At 40.5% G+C, this 14,776-nt stretch overlaps 1 protein-coding gene across 1 annotated transcript; it reads right to left on the bottom strand.

Moving 5' to 3' along the window:
• Positions 1–261: 261 nt before the first annotated feature.
• LOC139478818 (uncharacterized) lies at positions 262–11,021 on the bottom strand. Its single transcript, XM_071261477.1, has 2 exons — positions 10,246–11,021; positions 262–3,887 (listed from the first exon to the last, which is right to left on the bottom strand). The coding sequence occupies exons 1-2, from the start codon at positions 10,553–10,555 to the stop codon at positions 1,525–1,527; spliced, it is 2,673 nt and encodes an 890-aa protein (XP_071117578.1). The 5' UTR covers positions 10,556–11,021; the 3' UTR covers positions 262–1,524.
• Between the last annotated feature and the right edge of the window lie 3,755 nt (positions 11,022–14,776).

The raw sequence follows: 14,776 nt of genomic DNA, 5'->3' as shown, positions 1-14,776 counted from the left end.
AAACATATACAATGTATGTGACTGTTGGTTCGAATTTCTAGGTTTGTTATCAACATACCCGTGTTCGTGCGTTTCACAAAGTATCAAACGTCAAAGACATGCTTCACATCCAGGTTAATGCTTCGAAATCAATAACACTCTGTGTTAGAACTGAAAAAAAATGTTGTTCAAACATTGTTGTAACAATGAAAAAATGAAAAACTATATACGAATAGAACTAATTTTATCACCATTAATTTAACAAATCATGTGAATATCGAGGTAACAAGTGCGCTTGATTTCAACGAATATTCTCCAGTTAAACAACAGTCCATATCTTGATATCTCTTATTCGTCCACAAACATATTAATGCTGATACATAAAAACAAGATTACCAAACTAATTCAATAAATCTTAAAGCTACCAATACAGTGAAATGTATGGCTGTCATGACAAATAGTAAACAATATAGGCAAATATTCTTGTTAAATACGACAGCCCTAAAGGTAATGTATTAATTTAGATAAGAACTGTCTGAACTATTTTAATAAACTCGGCATCACAAAAAAACTACAACAGCTTCACAGGTTTAAATGATCGTAATAGAGGAGATCGCGAATTGCAGTTGTATTCCTAACTGTGTAGTAAAACAACATTCACTCATCAAATGGTTTTACGGGTTGATATCTAGGTGTTCCTGTCCGGTTCATGTTGCCAATGCTAATTAATTACAATCTATAAAAACGTAACATGAATAAATATACAACAAATATTTAAATAACTGAAATAAATTGAACCATAATTTCGCCATTTTTAAGAGCCAAATGATCATGATAGCCAGCAAAAATACGAGAAATTCTAAAAACAAATTCTCCAGTGAACAATTGACTTACTGTTGCAATTTGTTTGTGACGGGTGCCACCTATGAAACAGGGTTAGTTCATAAACACATTCTCGTGATATATAGTGGGAATCGTACAATAGAATTTTGGCAGAGTCTTCTAATGAATATGGAAAGGGTTTTGTCGTTTTTATTAATACATCGATATTTTATTGTATTCGTGGGGATGGAGGAGATGTGAATATATGTGTAAGTGAACTAAACTGCAGAAGAAAGTATACAATAGGAAATTCCGATGACCAGGCTGAAAACAGTCGCCGATACACTGCAAACCTAAGGTCCAAAGCACAAGTGAATTAAGATGCCTGTATCAAGTACATCGCCATCCAAAAAACATTCTTGTTTGTTTCATTTTTAGCCACCGTCAAACACGGGTGTATACATATATTTTGGTCGGCAGAATATTTCAGCAGTATCACGGGGTACACCACGAAGGGGCTTGTCACACTGCACAGATTGTAGTATTCCACCCTGAGTCTTCAGTATGAATGTTCAAATGAACAAGAATTTGAGCACTCGGAATAAAGCATCGTATGAATGTCCCATTATCTGAGTAGCGCTGTGTTGTGTGTCTATTACTTCAAGTTGGGACTCTATGTATATCTATATAATACTGGGCAACGAAACATGTCAAAGAGTGATGTTACAATTTAAACACTCCAGATTGACAGCCATGTATAAACAAATTGATCATTCTTTTTTCAATGTTTGAAATGGAAGGAAATTTCAACTGCAAACCATTTTCACCCATGTCAAACAGTTGACGACCATCTATGTTATTGTTTAACAGTAGGGCCAATGTTTTCTGCTTGATGCCACCTGCTTGCCTTAACTTGTCATTCACTTCTGCTGCGGACATTGCAACAATAGTAGAGCTGCCATCTGCCCCTTCATCCATTATGCCGATACCAGAGTCCGCGCACGGAGAATCACACATTCCTTGCCTCCTATTGTCAGAAGGTTCATAAATAACATCCTCCATCACGTGTGGTGGTGATGGACTTGGTATCTGCTCCAAATGATAACGATCATCAGGAGATTCATACACCACATCATCTGCGCTGGAACTCAAATGTGAAGGTTGGAAAGTAATTTCTTTCTGCCCAAATTTGTCAACAGGTTCGTAAATGTCATGTATTTGGTGAAATTTTTTTTTTGAAATATGTGAAGCAGTAACAAGCTTCTTTTCATCAGGAGATTCATAAATCACATCTTCTTTTGTTGGTAAATGATGTTTTCCCCGAGTGTAGGATGCTATGGCCTCCTTTTTCGTTGGCTTGGGAGGTGGAGCAGGAGGACCACCAGTCTGATTCTTCTTCCACTTTTTACTGGATCCATCATCTTCATCTAGACTTGTTTTTGGCCTATCAGGCATCTCATAGTCTGTGACATTGACATCATCGGCAAAAGGCTCAGAATGAGAGGAAGGGCAAGCCAGAGCTTCTGTAACACTTCCACTGTTTCCCGATGTAAGTTGCCTGAGGGATTGTATGTTTTCATACACCATCACATTCTCTTGTCGCTTTGCTGGTAGCATTGTTGCATAGTCACGTTTTGTCGGGCCACCTGTTTCAGAGTATGTGAAACATCCTCTCCTTCCTGCTCCAATGTCATCATCAGAAGGGTTCAATGGGTCCACACTGGAACCATCTAGGTCAGATGTGCTTATACGCTGCCAAAAATTAATCTTGTCTGCCAGGTTGATGACCTCTTCAGGATCTGAATCATCGTCATTCAAATACATTGGGACAGTCAGATAGCCATAAGTGGTACTTATTCTTATTGTTTTCTTTGTTTGAACCTTTTGAGGTGGTTTTGGATGGACATAACTAGAAGGAACACATTTGGGTGGAGTAGGCGGCGATGTACTAGATTTTGGTTCAATCCACACAGACTCATAGCTCTCTTGTTTTGGTTTGTTAGAGGCAGGTGGCTGAGCAAGTGGCCTGACTTTTTGTGATGATCTAACTACTAACTTAGGCGCTGTGCCAAATCCAACTGATGCTCCTAATTTCACTACTCGATGTTGTGGGGGGCTAAAAGAGGGCAGCTTTGTTGGTTTTAGTGGTGTTCTAGGTGGAACGTCGGGGGTCACATTATCATCTGCTTCAGTGTCAGGCATACTTCCAGTAAGATTCAATGGTTTTGGAAGGACTCGTGGAAGAGACTTGACCTCTATCGGTGAAGCGGATTTCTTTTCGTTTATTTTGGAATCCATATTGACAGCAGCATTAGGTTTGGAGTCGGCGGTCGTTTCATTGGTTTGTTTATCTCGACGCGCCGGAGGTGTAGTATGGTTTCTGTTCACTTCTGTTGGCAAACCCTGAGCTGCTTTAATATTCCTCATATACATTTCTGCATTATTTTGGCACAGACCCATCGCACGTGTATACCCACTGCTGTTTAAAAGGGAAGTGTCAGACTTAGCCACTCTGAACATCAGAGGAATGGTAGTTGGAATCTCCAGAAGTATATTCCTTAGGTTGAAAACTGAAGACACGATGGCTGAGGTTTCGAGATGAAATTCGTTTAAATTCAAAACCCCAGTAAATATACATGGAGTCGGCGGAATCCGTCCAAATACCAGCTTGACCTTACAGGGTAATTGCGCTTTGGCGATGATATCTTTAACCTGCATTATGGTAGGTTTTTGAGTTGTCTTGTGCTTCAGGATATAGAAAACACCCGTAGCGTTGATAGGAAGCATTACCTCTCTGTCGGTCAGGTCTGTGCATAATAGAAATCTCTCTTCAAGTGTAACGGATTTTGAAAATATGGACTTTTTCACTTTGCTTGTGGCCACGTACAAGTTGCCCATTCTGAGAACATCGCCAGGATAGAGAACTCTTTGTTGTGGGGAAGATTGTTGCCTGTAAATCTGCACTGCATTTACTTCATGATCCCCGCCAATCAGAAACGTGTCGCAGTCTGAGGAAGCAAGGTTCGCCACCTTGCGGTAGTGGGGAATAGGCTTGTCACAGGACGTGAATTTGACCGCAAACCATCCTGTGAAGGCAAAGGAAATGTTGTCGTTATCAAATGTAATGAAGAACAAATATATATATTTGGGTAAGCTACATGACGATTCCGAATGATGTTTTTAGAAAACCTAGACTAATGGCAGTTCAGCAAATGCATGAGAGTGTATGAGTAATGGTGTGGAGGAACATACGTTCCCGTGTTTGTTTTTCACGTGAACAATTGACTTGCCTTTGCATGTGTTCGCGATGGGTGCCACCGTTGGGGCTGGATAGGCTCACCTTTTCGCGAACACCTGTATCATTACTATCTCATGGTGATTCATAAACGCATATGCTCATGACACAGTCGAAATCGTACAATCGACACTGCTGCGATTTCTTGTGGTTAAGGAAAGGTTTTTGTCTCTTTTATTTAGATGTTACACTATGGACGATTAACATATTGTTTGCTACTGTAAAAGCGCTGTACATTTATACTCGTCCACTTTAGAACCGTTTAGAACCAAAACCCGGTTGCCTCGTTACTGTATGTATGAGGGTAGGGTTGGCTTGGTAGTGATAAACGCTGAATTACGTCGCTAAGTCTTATCAGGATCCGCTGGTCTTTATTACTATGATCTTGGGTTGCGTATTTTTTAGTCTCAAAAAGGATTCTATGGCAGTGTAGTTAATTGTTAAACAATGATTGTAACTGTATTACATTGTTTGTGCTGGGATTCAGTAGAATCTCATTTAGCTGTATTTGGATAATGATTATTTGTCAGGCATGTAGTACTATTTAATGTACACAGTGGCGATGAAGTTACTATATTTAGATGCTAGTGTGAAGTGTAACCTTCTGGAATAGAAATATAAAAGGACAAAGGCGTGACTATATCATCTCACATTTCATCTCACATTACATCAAGACCAGCTTTTATGTGAAGATCACTTATCACCCCGGATTCCAAGCCTTGGCCTATCACGGAAGCTTGACCACTGTTGCGGATAGTTGAATATTATTATCACTGAACTTTTTTCAATCACCACCATCATCATATTTTTTATTTGAGACTGGCATTGAATATTGTACTACCACTCTGTTGCATACTGCCATTGTAATTGTTGTGCAGTAGTTTGTATTGATTTGTCAGCCTAGTGCATTGAGTAATACAATTGCTGACTGTATGCCATTTGTTGATTGTTTGTTGGTTTCACACTAAATTCGTTTACGTTCAGATTTCTGGGCTAACTAACGTTTCAATTCGGGAATCGACACGTTATTTCAAATCAACGTTTAACCTAATATGGTTCACATGAAAGGAAAGTGATGCGGGTCCTAGGCATTTACAATTTTGGTGAAACCCATTGGCTACTGAACTCTAAATTAGTGCGAACCTGGGATTCGAACCAACGTGCTTCTGATTACGACACGCCTAAGGGATGCCTATCTACCCAGCGATTTGCTCAGCGACTGGGCATCTCAAAATCCCAACAGTGAATATCAGTGTGATGATATGGCTTTTATGGCTTTATGGATTGCCCTAACAACCAACGATGTGTTATGGCAGGCAAGTATATCTTGTTGACGGTTTAATTCGAACTAGAGCTAAAATATATGTGATAAAACTGTCTCTCCCTTTGCTGTCTATCTGTAGTGTGAAAAGTACAAAAACTAAAGAAATTAAGGGACGGGTAAAATATTATGGGGGTAGGGGCGGGAGGGCGGTGGCGTGGGCTGATGAAAACACCCCCACCCCACACGTTATGTAACATTTTCCACTGCCCCTTCCCCCTAATACATGTAACATGTTTTCATGACCCCTTCTCTATAATAATTGACCAGCCCATAGATATATTTCGCTGTGTCATTTTTTAATGACCCTGATCTAGTCGGGGTAATGCATTTTCCCGGGGAGAAGATCTGTGATTCGATCCCAGACTGCATCATTCTAAAATACCTTGAAAGATGGTACTTGTTGTTACCCTGGCTCTCGGTCAGCACCGAGTCAAAATACTGTGTGAACGTGGGACATGCATGGTATCTCAGTCGGCTAGCACCATAAAAACGACAAGCCAGGGGTAGTACAATCGGGTCGACAGACAGACACACGTATGCACGTCGTCACGTAAGTGCGATAATCCCGAACGCGATGTTTATCCCCACTTAACCTCACCAATATGTTTTAATGTTTAATATCAATATAAATTCAAGTTTCTGCTATAACCCATAGTGAAAAGCGGTGTATGTTAAAGCATTGTCAATTCACTTTGGTACATGACGAACAATCGGGTGAAGTCTTTGTTAACAGTAAAACCATTATAGAAAGCAATCAGTGTCACTGTGACACCCGATAGTCCCTCAAAGGAAATAACTTTGTAAAACACTGCGTGCATTGTGGTCTTAGCGCGATATTTAACAAGCTGAATCACCTACAGATACAATATGTGCCGCTTACCGGATCTATGAGTTGTGATGACAGTGACCTACACGTGCAGATCACTTGAGATAACGATATCTTGACGGACTAGCCTGTATCCTGTGTTGAGTAAGGGTGCACAAAGTTGCGCGGCCTAACAACGCGAACATTTTACTATTACACACAAGTTACTGTTATGTTACCTGTGAAGATCCGGGTCAGAAGCAGTCTTCAGGAACCCATGCTTGTCGTTAGGGACAACTATGCTTGACGTATGAGGCGATTAACAGGATCGCGGGTCAGGCCCGCTGACTTGGTCGATGCATGTCATCGTATCCCAATTACGAAGATCGAAGCTCCCGATGTCGATAACTGGATTGTCCGGTCCAGATTGGAATATTTACAGACCGTCCTCATATAGCTGGAAGATGGCTGAGTGCGGCGTTAACAATAAACCAACAAACCAACTGTAATGTTATGAACTCACTTGGTCATCTTGAATCGTGAAAGTTTGGCTTTTCTCATCATTGCGACGTAACTCTATGCTGTAACATACAGCGGAGTTAAACTCAACTCACTCATTCTTGAGCTCGGGGCAACTCACTCACTTTCAAACTTCCTGTATCCGTCGGCAATAACATATCAGGACGATATAATGATATACATGAAAACTCTCTCGCTCTCTCTCTCTCTCTCTCTCTCTCTCTCTCTCTCTCACTCACTCACTCACTCACTCACTCACTCACTCTCTCTCTCTCTCTCACTCACTCACTCATTCACTCACTCACTCACTCTCTCTCTCTCTCTCTCTCTCTCAACTGCTCTTGTTATCTCGAAGACTATTCAACATAACGGTCAGATCCCGTAGACTTTATACCCCTTCTTATCTATGTAAAAACCTCCCTTCTTATCTAAGTAAAATAACTCTGGTTAAGTACTGCCTTTATTTTATTACCTAGCCCAGCAAGTTTTGTCTTATGTTTTAAATCTAGTCAGGTAACGTCATGATCATGTAGCACACAGATTATCGTTTGATTGCATAGTCATGAGCTATGAGTGAGTTTTGGTTTGACTCCGCTTGGAACATAATTTCAGTTTTATCACAGCGTGTCAGCTTGAGTTGTTAGACAAACCCGACGTGATGCAGGTCGTATAATAATCAGGCGTATACCACTTTGGTGAAATCCAAAATCACTGATATGATACTGACAAACCTACAAACATTATCAGGGGGAATCTGGGTCCATGTTTCTGGCACGCCCAAGAGATGCATACAACATTGGACATGCTCATTTTCATTCAAGTTCTACACACGCAGACTGTCACCATTGGGAGAAGGTTTTCAATGTAGAGTTGCGCGTTCGGTTCAAAATTCATTTTAGCGCGGTTAAATCTACTTGGCTCTATGTTGAAAACACAGAGTGTTTGTCTCCTACGCGAGCACCTGATGCAAAATAATTGTCCTTTAGTTCACTGTACGTTCAGTGTTGTATGAATAATCACTTTGGAATATTTTATGCATTTGGAATCAATTTTACACGTTTCACCTATTAATTTGACTCAAGTGTTGTATGAGCGATTTTCTTCCTGGTCGCAAAGAAACGTCTTTCAGAGACGACATATGTATGGTAAATGAATATTCATGTTATGTATTCGACAACGACGGAGTTTTACAGTGAGGTGAAAGGGGGGTTTAATGTCGACTGACACAGCGACGAAGAGTGTGACTCATCGGCTCCTTCATCCAAAACCTCAAGACGAGTGTAAAGTGTGCATTGTAATATTTAACAGGAAGGTGTGCACTTAAATCTCCTTGAAAACCCTGCACATAACACTATAAACCTCTTCAGTCTCTTTTGATTTCTCTGTGGTTAAATATATACATGCCACATCAAGTCGTTTTACATTGTTGTGGCCGCCGTGATTTAGTGAGTGAGTATGGTTTTACGCCGCTGTTAACATTGTACCTATATGGGGAATCGAACCCGGTCTTGAGCGTGACGAGCAAACGCTTTAGCCACTAGGTTTAAGGGATGGAGCGTCTCTCCGGAGACTGGAAGGTCAGTGGTTCCCCTGGCCGCGTCAAAAAATGGTATTTGTTGTTACCCTGCCTGGCGCTGGGCATTAAGGGTCAGTAGGGATGTTCGTTCATCCATCTACTCATAGACCAATCACATCGACCAAGTTACATACAGTGGCATCTGCCTAAACAGAACTCTGGCAATACCGGACCACATTTACAATCCAAATTTTATTACGTTAACTTTTCCAAGTCACATTAGCTTTTTCACGACAATAAGAGACAAAATTCAATGTAAAAAAAAACAGACCGTGCCTCGTTAGTTTGTGTGTGTCAGAAACAAACAGCTTACAGCATTTGATCATTATGACATGATGGGAATTACACAAAGTCAGACTTTAGCAGCCCTATTTATCTGAAAATGAGGCCCAAGTGCGTTTTTTTTACGCCGCACCCATCATTATTCCAGATTCCAGAGCTCCGGATAAGATGTAATCCAATTGGTTGTGGATTGCCTGAGTACAGATACGCATGAATAATTCTTTCAAAACGAATAGTGTAACATCATGCCTCATTGCCAATGCAGCCTCACCAACTTGCGTACCTGCGTACAACTCTGTGTTCAGTGATCGAATACAGGCGTCATGTAATAGTCAAGAAGTGCCACGCCTCCCTTATGTTAATTTGTGACTGAAAACAGCATTTTAAGCAGACTAATATATATATATCATTTGGAGCCCTGCTGTCTGTATGTAAAGCCATCTGGACTAGACAATCCAGTGATACTTTTTACGAGAAATGATTCACGTTTTCAGGTTAGGATAGCACGCATTCAGGAATAACGCTGAAGCTGACCACACGGTACATTCAGTTGTCTTTTGCGACGAGCATAGATGGCTGGTGACCAGTTCTAACCCGGAATCCCACCAGGACGCGTGTGCCGTGAGCCACTTTAATTTTACATTCCACCGTTCTTGATTACAATGGGGACAATTTGAAAAGGCGCGAGACATACATTGTTGCCTGTGATATTGTTTAAGGAAACCAAAACTCCAAACACGTACACTTAAACTCAGGACGGAAGAAATCTCGTTCGTTGACCTTGTGGTACTGCTACTAGACTTACTCACTGTTTCCTCTGTTTATACATGTATATGAGTATAAGACCTGCCAAACAACAACAAAACCAACAACCAAAGACAATTTGTTTTTAAATTATTGTTGTGAACTCAATAGAATTCCTAAAATCATATTGTAAATATTAGTCTCATTTTATTTATAACCAATTAACGCTCAATGAGAAAAAAAACCCCAAACGTAAACTGTACATTTCCCTTACAAAATATGTAAATTAAAGAACACCCGATGTTTTCATAATACTATAGTTATTGCATGACAGATTAACTATAGCAATATACAAGAATTGGGTAATCATTAACTTTTTTTAGTAGTATATATGAATCTAAAGAGACATCAGTCGAAGATGCATGAGATTTCCAAAGTATCTATTTCGATCATATCGTTGATATGTCCATCATCCTTTTGATATGAGGAGTAAACGGTGTTGGCAAACGTGTGTCAATGTCACCTAAACAATGGGGGAGATTTGATAGCCTAGTGGTTCAAGCGTTCGCTCGTCGCGCCAAAGGCCTGGTTTCCATTCCCCACATTGGTATTATGTGTGAAACCCAGTTATTTCTCGATTCAAAATATTGCTCGAGTATTGTTAAAAGCGGCGCAAAACCCAACTCCATCACGTATGTCATTGTCTTGGAGGAAAACATGTCTTACTGAAAAACGATTATTAGACGGATATAAATGACTGTGACTGTCCAAGAAAACCGTATGGTTGACTGTGGATCTGTCTGTAGCTAACGGTCACAACAGTTGTCTTAGAACCTAGTCTCGTCTATATGACTATGGTATGGTATCAGCCAAACCTTTCACTCGCCCTGTTTACCTACCTTTGTAATCTTCAGGTATGAGGAGGGGAGCCCCGACCTCCACTGTGTTTCCAGTTTGAGGATCAGTATTGAGACTGGTTGCTGTCACCTTGTTACACACACGCTTCTGGTACAACAACATGGGCTGAAGAAAATCAAAGTTGGATTGTTCCGTGGATACGTCATCACTGAGTGTATAGGCACACTGCACCACACGAGGGAGGGGGTACTTCTGTAGAATGTCCTCCAAGGAATGTGCCCCAACCTCCCATTGTAGGTTCGGCCTGGCGACAGTTTCAGGTTCTTGGACCCTTGGAGCCTTTTTAGGCATTTTGAGAGCCGAGACAACGTGAACACCTCAGACACAACTCAGGCCCAGCTTGCCGACCTTGTTACTGTTACCGATATACCGTACTTCCCCACACGTGTATTTATAGCAAGCATGTTCATAAATCTGCTTTGTCCAATCGATTAAATCCACATACTGACTAACCCTTTTGAACCTCAAAATACTACGATTATCATCCAGCTGCACCACAGGAGCATCGTCTTTATACACCCTCGCGCCGTATAAGTATGATTTGTGTCTAGTATAGAATCCTCAAACTGCGTCACAAGGCACGCAGTGTCCGATTTCCACTGTCGTAAATATATAAAGGATCTGCATCAGGAAGCACAGCCCGATATCATCGTTTACCGGGTATTCGTAGCATCATGCTTGATCCTTTCTTGTTCTAGATTCAATCAAAAAGAACATATGGGACATCCACCCTACTGACATAGGGACTTCTCTCTCATTGTGCTATATCACAGCCTGTCCTAGTTATGAGCGAGCCCTTACAGGCGTGAGGGCTTCCTTCAAATATTCATAAGTGCCTGTATTAAAACTGATCTCTGTTTATATCTTATATTAGACTTCATAGCAGCATAGGATCAGGCCTTTATCAACACACAGTCGCAACTTTCTTAGTCGTATAGAAGTGCTATAAATGACACATGCATACATATTGAGAGAGGGGCGCGATTTGGTTCCTGGTTGGGTTGCCCTCAGACGACTGTCACGCTCGACAGTTCGACCACATCACGAGCTTCTCTATCGGGGCTAGCAGTTAAGAATATAGGACCCTTAACGTGGATAGATATATAAGTTAAATCGCTTTGAAATTTGATAACCAAGTGAGTCTTACTCAGCAAACGGGTTTGGCCAAGTCTCGATAATGCTTGAGATAACAATGGTTCACAATGGGGGTCGTATATAGCCTAAATTCTTTGATCGGTTAGTTGTTAGGTAGTCATGACATGCCTGCAACCTACATGTTAACACATGACATTAAACTATGAGATACGTCAGGACCATATAGTTTTCATGTTCGTGTAACAGGTACAGACACCACATGTATGACAATGTAAGCCGATGGAAAAATATTTACAGATGAATGATAGAGCCTTTTTGGACATTTAATACTCGGTGGTATTAGAGACTACAACGAAGTTGTGTGTCCCATTCCTATAGAGGCTTGTAGGACAATTAATACCTGATACTATGAGAGGATACAAGGAAGTAGTATGCCTCATACACATAGAGGCTAGTAGGAAATTAATACTTGATACTATGAGAGGCTAGAAGGGCGTAGTTTATCCCATACCAATAGAGGCTAGCATTAAATTGTTTACTTGATACTATGAGAGGGTACAAGGACGTAGTATGTCTCATACCAATAGAGGCTAGTTGGACATTAATACTTGATACGAAAAGAGGCTGGAAGGATGTAGTATGTCCCACACCAATAGAGGCTAGCATTAAATAGATTACTTGATACTATGAGAGGGTACAAGGAAGTAGTATTTCACATACAAATAGAGGCTAGTAGGATATTAGTGCTTGATACAATAATAGGTTAGAAGGATGTAGTATGTCCCACACCAACAGAGCAGAGCATTAAATTGTTTACTTGATACTTTGAGGGAATAGAAGGACGTGGTATGTCCCACACCAATAGAGCAGAGCATTACATAGTTTACTTGATACTATGAGGGAATAGAAGGACGTAGTCTGTCCCACACCAAAAGAGCAGAGCATTAAATAGTTTACTTGATACTTTGAGGGAATAGAAGGACGTGGTATGTTCCACACCAATAGAGCAGAGCATCAAATAGTTTACTTGATACTTTGAGGGAATAGAAGTACGTAATCTGTCCCACACCAATAGAGCAGAGCATTAAATAGTTTACTTGATACTTTGAGGGAATAGAAGGACGTGGTATGTCCCACACCAAAAGAGCAGAGCATTAAATAGTTTACTTCATACTTTGAGGGAATAGAAGGACGTGGTATATCCCATATCAATAGAGCAGAGCATTAAATAGTTTACTTGATACTATGAGGGATAGAAGGACGTAGTCTGTCCCACACCAAAAGAGCAGAGCATTAAATAGTTTACTTGATACTATGAGGGAATAGAAGGACGTAGTCTGTCCCACACCAATAGAGAAGAGCATTCAATAGTTTACTTGATACTATGAGGGAATAGAAGGAAGTGATATGTCCCCAATGCGAACAAAATCTTTTAGGAAGAAATGTACCTTATACAAATTTAGACTAGTAAGAGGTTATATGTAATGAAGGGAATGCAGGAATCACTATAGCTGATATCGTGACAGGCTAGCAGGGAGAAAAATACCTGATACTTACAGATCCTAGTAGGAATCAGTATAACTGATAGTTATAGGGCTAGTAGGAATCAGTATAACTGATTCTTATAAAGGCTAGTATGAAGCAGTATTGCTGATACTTATAGATGTTAGTAGGAAGCAGTTTAAATGCTAGTTTTAGAGGCTAGTAGGAAGCAGTAAAACTGATACCTAAATAGAGGCTAGTAGGAATCAGTATAACTGAAACTTAAAGAGGCTAGTAGGAAGCAGTATAACTGAAACTTAAAGATGCTAGTAGGAAGCAGTATAACTGAAACTTATAGAGGCTAGTAGAAGCAGTATTGCTGATACTTATAGAGGCTAGTAGGAAGCAGTATTGCTGAAACTTATAGAGGCTAGTAGGAAGCAGTATAACTGAAACTTATAGAGGCTAGTAGAAGCAGTATTGCTGATACTTATAGAGGGTAGTAGGAAGCAGTATTGCTGAAACTTATAGAGGCTAGTAGGAAGCAGTATAACTGAAACTTAAAGAGGCTAGTAGGAATCAGTATAACTGAAACTTAAAGAGGCTAGTAGGAAGCAGTATTGCTGAAACTTATAGAGGCTAGTAGGAAGCAGTATAACTGAAACTTATAGATGCTAGTAGAAGCAGTATTGCTGATACTTATAGAGGCTAGTAGGAAGCAGTATAACTGATAGTATAGAGACTAGCAGGAATAAGAATAACTGATAGTAATAAAGACTAATAGGAAGCAGTATAACTGATAGTTATAGAGACTAGTAGGAAGGAGTATAACTGATACCTATAGGGGCGAGTAGGAAGCAGTATAGCTGATACTTATAAGAGCTAGTAGAAAGCATTATCACCGATTCGAATATTTCTGATACGAATATGCACACACAGTCACGTGGTTAATGCTTGCATTCTGCTGGATATTGGGGCCATATTCTTCCCTGGGATCTCCACTGGAAGGTCAATCATGTAAAAGCACGTTCTATCGAAACACAGAGGCACATGCAATCAGACATACTTGCTGTATTGTTGTCTGACCTTCTCGCCTGACCTACTTCAGCACTGTCCGTGACTAATCTGTATCTATCTGCCAATCAACGTGAGAGCAGTTGGAACGGCCCTTACTTCCTGGACGAGGCTGTGTTGACAATGAATTCTCCCCTGACATTGTAGAATGCTTGATTCTGATTGGTTTAAAAGGTATACCTTTTCCTCATGAATACCTCATTAAATTAGACCTCACACACGACGTGCTTGTGAAAACACCCATCTGACAGACTTAGTATCGATACATTTAATAATGGCTGTCGGTAACATATTAGAATGTTGTATACGTTCGATATCAGGACAACAACTTCTCAAATATGATGAAATCTAGTTCATAACTCACACAATTAAGGCAAAAACACTCTAAACACTGTGTCAGGGCCACATAATTATAGGTCTCCCCGCCGTGATATTGCTGGAATTGATTAAAGCGGCGTAAAACCATATTCACCCACGTTCCATTTTAGTCGGTTCTAAATATAGGCATAGTGTGTTGCTTTCCTGTCTGCCACATATCCGCCTACATAGTTACACGTTCCCAAAACAGTGATTGATAGAATGAGCAACGGTCCACGTCATCAGGACACAATGACACGTAATCAGCCAAGTTAACGAGGCTCATGATTTTGGCCACGCGACCAAACTATGAGTTACGTCTACACCCACTTCTACACATGTTTACGAGACACATATTCTTTATAACTCACTAGGCAGGCTCACCAGATGAGTCAGTCGAAGGGCGACCAGATCAATATACAAAAGGAGACGCACAAACACCAATTTTATTGTTAATGGTATCAACCGGATTAACGATGTTGCAGCTGCATGATGATAATAACA

This window comes from Haliotis cracherodii, unplaced genomic scaffold (assembly GCF_022045235.1).
Source record: "Haliotis cracherodii isolate W230 unplaced genomic scaffold, xgHalCrac1.p SCAF_4, whole genome shotgun sequence".
In the NCBI taxonomy this organism is placed as follows: domain Eukaryota; kingdom Metazoa; phylum Mollusca; class Gastropoda; order Lepetellida; family Haliotidae; genus Haliotis; species Haliotis cracherodii.
This window is presented reverse-complemented; position numbering and strand designations above follow the sequence as displayed.

What these genes read in the sequence shown, in the direction of transcription:
- LOC139478818 (XM_071261477.1), bottom strand. Translation starts at nt 10,555, where the DNA reads ATGCCTAAAAAGGCTCCAAGGGTCCAAGAACCTGAAACTGTCGCCAGG. An exon ending in CATACCTGAAGATTACAAAG is followed by an intron (nt 3,888 to 10,245) that starts GTAGGTAAACAG and finishes TTGCCTTCACAG; the next exon opens with GATGGTTTGCGGTCAAATTC.